The 8,989-nt window shown below is 59.0% G+C and overlaps 1 protein-coding gene across 1 annotated transcript in view; it reads left to right on the forward strand.

Moving 5' to 3' along the window:
- CSF2RA (colony stimulating factor 2 receptor subunit alpha) overlaps window positions 1-7,472 on the forward strand; it is a gene marked incomplete at both ends in the record, with an annotated part of 43,945 nt that extends 36,473 nt beyond the window's left edge. The window contains 7 exons of the mRNA XM_079727208.1: window positions 2,382-2,460; window positions 2,575-2,669; window positions 4,504-4,571; window positions 5,654-5,786; window positions 6,823-6,880; window positions 7,116-7,208; window positions 7,291-7,472. Coding sequence (XP_079583334.1) covers window positions 2,382-2,460; window positions 2,575-2,669; window positions 4,504-4,571; window positions 5,654-5,786; window positions 6,823-6,880; window positions 7,116-7,208; window positions 7,291-7,472 — 708 coding nt within the window. The remainder of the gene's footprint in view (window positions 1-2,381; window positions 2,461-2,574; window positions 2,670-4,503; window positions 4,572-5,653; window positions 5,787-6,822; window positions 6,881-7,115; window positions 7,209-7,290) is intronic.
- Window positions 7,473-8,989: the final 1,517 nt, after the last annotated feature.

Here is an 8,989-nt window from a genome sequence, read left to right on the forward strand (position 1 = left end):
TGGGAAGCCCGCGCACCGCAACGAAGAGTAGCCCCCGCTCGCCGCAACTAGAGAAAGCCCACGCGCAGCAACGAAGACCCAATGCAGACAAAAATAAATAAATAAAGTTATTTTTTTAAAAAAGAAAGAATGAGCGAAGGCATTGAGGAAAATAATCACAAACTGCCCCCCAAGGTGGCCAACACGGGGCACCCCCAAAACTCGATATGAACAACAAAGACACCTATCTCCCTGCCCATGTTCCAGCCACGGAGGGAAAAAGGAAAAAGGGAGTATAGACAGGATGAGGATGGAAAACGCCCAGCTGCGGACAGTTCTCTTCGGTGGCACGTCTCTACAACCCCACATTAAATATCCGGGCTGGGTTCCGTCCACACCCAGAAGAGACCCATCTCCCAGGCGGGGCTCGCTCAGGCTGCTGGCCAGGGAAGCAAACAGCAGAGTCGCGCCCTAGACACAGAGGGAGATGCCCGCTCTGATTTCCTGCGATGCCCTGAGCCCAACCGAAGTCAACACTATGAAGAAACAGGCGTTTCACGAAAGGCCGTGGCCGCTGATAAGGAAGATTTCATTTAGAAACTTCCATGTTTGGGGTTGGACCAGAGCTAAGAAGCCACCTCTTTCGAAAGACGTGTGGTGCTTCAGAGAAAATAGAAAAGATGAGATCTAAGTTGAGGAAACGCACGCTATCGCTGTGGCCGAGGAACCCGTGACCCCAAGTTACCCTGAGTCATCACCCCAGAGAGCCTCTGGCCAAGGCGCCACCGGAGACAACCTGGACCTGGAAAGATGGGCTTCTCGTGGGAGCATCAGCTCCGGCTACAGGTGGGCTTGGCCCCGTCAGACTCTTATTTACACGGATGGGTTTACAATAAAAATCAGAACCTGGCAAGTCAGCCCAAGCCTGGGTTGGCTACCGGCAGGTCCCAGAACGTACCTGTGCACCAGTGGGACAGGGACCCTATGGGAAGGGTGAGTTTGCTCCCTGGCATGGGGCTGGGGACCCGGGCAGGTTTCAGGAGGCCCGAGGGAGGGGGTAGGGGTGCCTGGTTAGTGTCAGGAGAAGAACGTTATTTTTTATAGCAGAGTCCAGGGCGGCTCTAACAACCACAGACTGAGGGCCTAAAACCACAGGCATCCATCCTACCCCCAGTCCTGGAGACCAGAAGCCTGAGGTCAAGGTGTCCCAGGGCCGTGCTCCCTCCGGAGGCTCCAGGGGAGGGTCCTTCCCGCCTCTTCCAGCTTCTGGGGGCTCCAGGCATCCCTGGGCTTGTGGCCGCGTCCCTCCCGTCTCTGCCTCTGTCTTCCCGGGGCTTCTCCTCTGTGTCTGTGTCTCTCCTCAGAAGGACCCTGTCACTGGATGTAGGGCCACCCTCCTGCAGGGAGTCCTCATCTCAGATCCTTGACTTTATCACATCGGCAAAGACCCTGTTTCCTAATAAGGTCCCGTTCTGAGGCTCTAAGGGATGTGAATTTGGAGAGTACCATTCACTGAGTACAGTTATTAAAAAGTGCAGCGAAGATCCACACCCCCAGCGGACAGGGAGCTGGTGACCCCTAAGTGCCGGGGCCCCCAGAAGCAGCAGCTGGGAGGACAGGTCTGCAGGCTCCCCAAGGACGCAGAGGGCGCAGCTCACCTGAGCCGTGTCCGGAGCACCAGGCCAGGAATCTTAGAGCAAGGCGTGTCCCCTCCTCCAGGAAGACGCTCCGCCACCACGGCCGGAAGTGCTTTTGCTGGGAAAGGTCATGAGGGCAGCCTCTCCTCTCCGGAGAATCCAGGAAGCGGTCGGAGTCACGGAGACCAGGCTGGCCCGACCCGGAGGGCACGGCCAGCCTTGTGCCGGGAAGTGGCCCTGGAGGGTCTCTGGGGACCTCAGACCGCACGGGGTACCCTGTATCTCAGCCTGCGAATTTCTTTCTTTTTCTTTCTTTTTTTATTTTTTTATTTAATTTAATTTATTTCTTTTTTTTTTTTTTTTTCCGGTACTTGGGCCTCTCACTGCTGTGGCCTCTCCCGTTGCGGAGCACAGGCTCCGGACACGCAGGCTCAGCGACCATGGCTCACGGGCCCAGCCGCGCCGCGGCACGTGGGATCTTCCCGGACCGGGGCACGAACCCATGTCCCCTGCATCGGCAGGCGGACTCTCAACCACTGCGCCACCAGGGAAGCCCAATTTTGCTTTCTTGTTTTTAAAATTATTTATTTATTTATTTGGCTACGTCGGGTCTTAGTTGCGGCACGCGTGTAGGATCTTAGTTTCCTGACCAGGGATCGACCCCGGGCCCCCTGCATGGAGAGCGCGGAGTCTTAGCCACTGGACGGCCAAGTAAGTCCCCTCAGCCTGTGATGTTCACTTCTCGCTCTTGCCCTGGGCTCTCAGACTGGCAGGACTGCAGGTCCCGACGTGCACCCCAGCCCTCCCATCTGCAGCTTTGCAGAGCTGGGCATCGGCCAGCGAGGTAGGTGCGGCGCAGCTCAGGGGTGCGGGGTGGGCCCCCGCCCCAGGTCATGAGCTGCGGTTCGGAGCCTCCTGCCTGAGACACACCCTCCTCTCCCCCCAACTCCCCGCCCAGAGCTGTGTTCTCCCTCCCCGGAGAGGGGGCCTCCTCGCATCCCGACCCTGGCTTCCCCGAAGGTCCTGCTCTCGGACCGGGGGATGACCACCTACGTATGGAGAACACGCGCAAGATCGAGGGACTTCCGGTTTAGAGGCGTGGGGGGAGGGGGAAGGCGGGGGTGGGGGTACTTCCCGGAGACATGAATTTCTCTCTGCACGTTTTTCTGGACGGAAAACTGGATACAAGTCTGCCCGTGAGAGAGAGGTTCCTGAAACGCTTCAGAGCAGGGGTGGGTGTTGGCGTCTAAACCAGAGTGGATTTGAAGTGGGTCCGGGGCCCCCCAGGGGGTGGGGATGGTGGCCCCAGGAAGGTCAGGTTCTGCCCTCTGGATGGACCCGCTGGACACAACAGGGTGTGTGAGACGCAGGCCACAGGGTGACGGGCTGAACCCCGCCAGAAACACGCGTGTGTCTGTAGCGACAGACAGATGGAACGTGTGCCCTTAAATAAATAAACACACATTTAATATTTAATGTATATGAATGTCCTTATACACCAGGGTTCATCAATAGGCATTAGTGCTATATAACATTGATGCAAACATTAATTAATGTACACCATGTAAGTCATACATTAATGGACCTGTATGATTATAATAGTATACTATATACATGTAGTCTCTTTTTAATTTAGTTATTATTTACCTTTTTTTTTAATTAATTAATTAATTAATTAATTTCTGGCTGCGTTGGGTCTTCATTGCTGCACGCAGGCTTTCTCTAGTTGCAGCGAGTGGGGGCTGCTCTTCTTTGCGGTGCGCGGGCTTCTCATTGCGGTGGCTTCTCATTGCGGTGGCTTTCCTTGTTGCAGAGCTCGGGCTCTAGGCGTGCGGGCTTCAGTAGTTGTGGCACTCAGGCTCAGTAGTTGTGGCGCACGGGCTTAGTTGCTCCGCGGCATGTGGGATCTTCCTGGACCAGGGCTTGAACCCATGTCCCCTGCATTGGCAGGCGGACTGTCAACCACTGCGCCACCAGGGAAGCCCACTTTTAAACTTTTTATTTTATATTGGAGTATAGTTGATTACCAGTGTTGTGTTAGTTTCAGGTGTGCAGCAAAGTGATTCAGTTACATATATATATTCTTTTCCAGATTCTTTTCCAATTACTAGTTATTACAAGATATTGAATAGCATTCAATACACGTTCAGTGTGCTACACGGTAGATCCTTGTTGGTTATCCATCCTATATATAGCACTGTGTACATATATTCTCTTCAATACGTGAGCCTACTTGGATACAAGGTGGTCCTGCAACTGTTTCATCACAGAATCAGTCACTAGTATTTTTAGCATTTTACTGTGGTGTTTGGAGGACATGAAGCAAAAAAGCGTCATCTCATGGCCAAACCCTGCTTCACAAACGTTGTTGGGAGGATGGGAAGCCCGGGCGCCTGGATGATAAGCCCGGGCGCCTGGATGATGAGGATGGGAGCCCATCACTTTTATGTCCACGGGCAGGTCGAAGCTCTGTGCCGAGGCCTGCGTTCTGGTTACACGGGTCCAGCCGGAGGCCGCGTGGGAAGGGGTTTAGGGGCTGCGTTTCTGGGCAGTGACCGTGGCCACAGGGAGGCAGCCCCCCGGGAACTGATCCACTGCATCCCGCGGGGGGCGTCCAGCCCCTCGGCAGGTCCCTAGGAGCCCCGTCGGGCGCCCGACGGGCATGCACCCTTGGGCTGTCGTCTGCCATCCACGGGGCCACGGGTTTCCTTGGGCTGAGGCGCTCCGGCCCCGCCCTCCTCGCCGAGCCGGCCATGCCCCCGGGGCCGCGTGGCAGGTGCCAGGCGCTGGCCGGACACGCTGCTATTCTGGTCTCTCCCGGCCCAGCTGCTGCGTGCCCTGGCCTCGCCCAGCCCCTTTCCCGGTTCCCCGTTTCTGTTCCCCGTAGCTCCTTCCCCACATGGAGGGCCGGATTCCAGGCACACAACGCACGCTCCCCGCGCCGCCAGCCCCCGGGTGTGTGTGGGCTTTTCTGAAATTAGTCATTGCTTGTCTGACGGCACTAAACCGCTGATGGGGACGGAGCCGGGGTCCCCGGAGTGGGTGGCCGAGGGGTCTGCGGTCCCACTGAGGGAGACGGCTCAGCACGCATGCGCCCCTGGGCCTCTGTCGCCTCCTCTGGGTAGCGCCACCATCCTCCGCCTCGCCCGGTCCCACCCCCCATCCAGAGACACCCACCCCCCAAACACTGAACCTCAAGTCTTCCCCCGGGTTATAGGGACACTGCCGGGGCTGCGGGCGGATATGGGGGCGTGGCCTTCATGAAACAGACCTGTCACCAGTGGCCCCTGTTTGTCCCCTTCTCACCCCACGTACACACGCCCAGGGCCTCCCGTTGGCAAGGTTCCCAGGGTTTGTGCTGTGCCCGCACGTTTGGGCTGCCTTGGGGCTGGGTCTCCCCACGGACAGTCAGGGCTCAGCTTTTTTGGGTCGGCAGAGCCGATGAGCACCTGTCCTGTGGCCTGGAGGCCCCGCGGTGCTTTTCTGTTGTGTCTTCCTTTTTTACTGGGGTTTCGGGCTTTTAGGGGAAAACTAAAAGGGAAGGAAGGAGAGGAGGAAGGGAGGGAGGGAGGGAGGGAAGAAAGAAATGGAAGAAAGAAAGAGAGAGAGAGAGAAAGAGAAAGAAAGAAAGAAGGGTCGTGGGGCATCCCCCCCAGACCCAGGGGTCAGAATCCACATCTGAACATCACCCCCTCAGCATCTGGGGGCGCACTGCCAGGAAAGGGGTCCAGCCTGGGCTCAGCCCCGTGGGTGAAGTCCACTCTGGACTGACTGTCGTTCCTCAGCTTTGTCATCCATGCCCACCCCTGCCCCGCACCGCATCTGCCTAGACAACCCCTGCCCCGGCATCACTGTGCTTCAGTCCCAGACGAAGAGGGACCCTGGGCAGACAAGAGGTGTCCACCAAGAGTGGTCACTGCCTAGCATGCATTTCAGAATTGCCTCAGTTCTTAGCAGGATGCACATCAGCCCTGAAGAGGGCTGAGGGGCTGGGCGTCTGGTCCTTCCCTTGCGGAGACACGGCTTTTGTCTCTCAGAGGGGCTGGTCAGCCACCACGACTCATGCTCTGTGGGAAGTGGGCGGCCGTCACGAAGGACCCCAAGCTGCTCGGCTTAAATCCACAGACCTGCATCCTCCCCCATCCTGGGGACCAGACGTCTGAGGTCAAGGTGTCCCAGGGCCGCGCTCCCTCCAGAGGCTCCAGGGGAGGGTCCTTCCCGCCTCTTCCAGCTTCTGGGGGCTCCAGGCGTCCCTGGGCTAGTGGCCGCCTCCCTCCCACCTCCGTCCTTATGTGGCTGTGTCCTCCCTGTGTCCCTGTCTCCCGGGGGCCACCTTGTCATAAGGACAGCAGTCCCGTGGGACATAGGGACCAGCCTGTTCCAGGGGGAGTCTGTGTTACCTTAATCCGTTACACCTGTGACAGCCCTGTTTCTAAATAAGTCGCGCTCTGAGAGTCCAGGTGGATGTGCCTTGGGGCTGTGGAGTAGACAGGCAACACTGGAGAAGACAAGAGGACCTGCCTCAAGGGAGAGGGTGGAGGGACGGACACGTGGGGCTGGAGCTTGGGAGCGGTGACAGGCAGATGACAGGTGTAGGGCGAGGGCAAGGGATGCCCAGGAGGGCCCGCGTGAGGGGAGGCCACCTGGGAGCAGGTTGGTAGGGGCCAGGCTGAGGGCTGCGTGAGTCCCGTGCAGCCAGCGCATCGGGGGCCCGGGGTCACCTCCCTGTCCCCTTGGGCACGAGCGGTCGTTCCAATGGGACCTCGAAGGAAGGGGGCCGGGGCCCCGGCCATTCATGCTGACCGGCTTTACCCACGACACGGCTCCAGGAAACTGCCCAAGCGGGGCTGAATGGCGGGAAGCCATTAGGATTGTGACAAAGAGGAACCTACAAACAGAAGTGAGAACAGGAAAAGAAGACTTTGAAGAGAGTGTGTTGCGTCCAGGAGATCACAGAGCTGCAGTCATGCTCCTGGCCCCAGACCGTCACTCTGAGTTGAGGGGTGGAGAGGGCTCCTGGACCGGGTCACACAGTCTGCCCTCCCCCCGGGCTCACTGGGGCTTAGTTTTTAGGGGTGGGGCTGACCCCGGAGGCTATAAAAATACTGGTGAGAGAAGAAACAAGGTTCTTTCTCTTTCGGGAGACTGCCTGCAGCACAGCCGAGAAGCGAGGAGAGCTCGGGGCCCGGCACCCCCCCCCCCCCAGCTGGACCAGCACCAGGAGAGGCTGCCTCTCTCCGGCCAGACCGTGCTCTGCATCCCAGGTGAGACCCCGGGGCCGGGCTGGGGGGCAGAAAGCAGGCAGCGTCATCGACTGCTGTCCCTCGAGACTCAGTACTGACCGCCAGCGCCAGGGGCGGGGGAGGGGACCCCCAGGATTTGAACGCAGCTCATGGCAGCTGAGATGCGTCATCCGGGGCACCACACAACGGATTCAAAGCCTTTATGCCCGAGGAGGACGCTGAGTGTCTCACTGACCCCGGTTACGGGATCCGACAGCGGTGTCACCCGGTACCAGGCTGGATGCCCGGGGCGTCTTGACCACCTCTGTGTCTCGCGCCGGGTCTTATGCGTTGGCCGAATGGATGAACGGTACGCGGTGGTTTTCCCCGGACGAGAGGCTTCCCCCTCATCACAGTGCCCCCGACCCTTGCAGGCTCACATTTGCCCCCAGACGCAGGCAGGCGAGCTGCCGGGGAGCGGAACCCCAAGGCCCCTTATCTCGCCCCTCCCCTGCTGAGCCCCGCCCCATCCCCGGCCTCTGGGGGCGTGGCTCTGCCCAGGCACGCCCCTTCCCGTCGCGATCTGGGGGCAGCGGGGTACGACGATGACCCCTCATGCACTGTGGGTCTTTAAAGGACGTGAGCTTCTCCGAGCGGCGGGGAGAGATGCCTGTGGGTGGTGCTCAGTGTCTCGAGGCTGGAGCCGTCTGTACCTGTGGGGCTCGGCTCACCTGAAGAGACGCCAGGAACAGACACCCACCCCTGCCTCGACACCCACGGGGGCCTGTCTTCATCCATTAAAGAGGAGCCCGAGGCCGTGCCCATCCGATACTTGGTCACAGTTCTGATCTTTTCCTGCCCGTGGATCTGTTGCTTGGGCCTTTTGGAAGCACGGCATTAAACTGCTCTGGATCGTGGGGCTCGGCTTGGAGGCACCCTCCTCTGAGGCTTTGTGCCCGACTCCTTGCCCTCCTCACCCTAATCCCTGTATTACAAATGGATTGCGTGGCATCTGTCCCGGGATGCCTCCCCGTGATGGACAGTTCTGGACCTGACCCGTTGCCTTGTCCTGGAAAGGGGTCTCTCGGGCTTCCCTCCGCCCGGTTTAGCAAGAAGGACGCCGGGTGTCGGCTTCTGGTGTCAAATTTGTGTGAAAGTTGGCTCTTTTGGGGGACCAGGTCAGTCCTGGGGGATCTGGTGGGAGCCCCAGCCCTGGATGGGGGACAGGTGAGACCCCAGATGGACGGAGTCCGGGTTGGGTCTCCTGATGGGGGTGCTGGACAGGCCCCGAATGAGGTAGGGTGCGTCCTGGGCCCCCTCCTCAATCCCAGCCGAGATGCTCCAGGTGGCATGGCGGGGAGTGGCGGTCAGGTCTTTGGGCGACCCTGACCGGCACAGAGAGCCTGCGGCCCTGCTGAGGGTGTGGCCCCCGAGGCAGCTGAGGGTCCAAGGCTCTGCTTGGGTGGCAGCCCCGGGCCGGCCTCTAGGCGCCAAGGGCATTTGCATGAGTGACTCGGGTGGGGGGGGGATGGGTGGGGTCCGTCGGGAGACCCTGCCGCTGGGGCCCGGAAGGTGCAGGAGGTGGACCCCCGGGGGAGGGTCCAGGAGAGCCGGCCTGCAGAGGGGGGCTTCATGGGGACCTGGGGAAAAACTCTGGCAGGAGCGAGGAGACAGCGTGGGATTTACTGACCGTAACTCGTCTGTTCAGGAAACTCCGCGTTGCACTTCATGCTCTTAACTAAACTTCCTTCCACTGTTTTGTGAGCCCAGCGTTTCCTGGTGCTGCGTAGAGGGTGCTTTCTGGGTTCCGGGATGGGGCGGGAGCCAAGGGTGAGCTCAGACCCCAGGGCGGGAGCACACACACAAACACACACACACACACAGAGGCATGCAGGCATGCAGACACATATGTGCAGACCCGCATACACGCAGGCATGCATGTACACATGCACACAAGGACCTGTGTAATGTGTGCACACAATACACACAGATACATGCACACACACATGTATGCACACACACACAGAGACCTGTGTAATGTGTGCACACAATACACACAGATACACACATGCACACATGAGTGCACACATGCATGCGCACAGACATGCATGCACACACAGACACACAGAAACACAAAGACCTATGTAATGT

This window comes from Hyperoodon ampullatus (assembly GCF_949752795.1).
Source record: "Hyperoodon ampullatus genome assembly, chromosome: X".
In the NCBI taxonomy this organism is placed as follows: Eukaryota; Metazoa; Chordata; class Mammalia; order Artiodactyla; family Ziphiidae; genus Hyperoodon; species Hyperoodon ampullatus.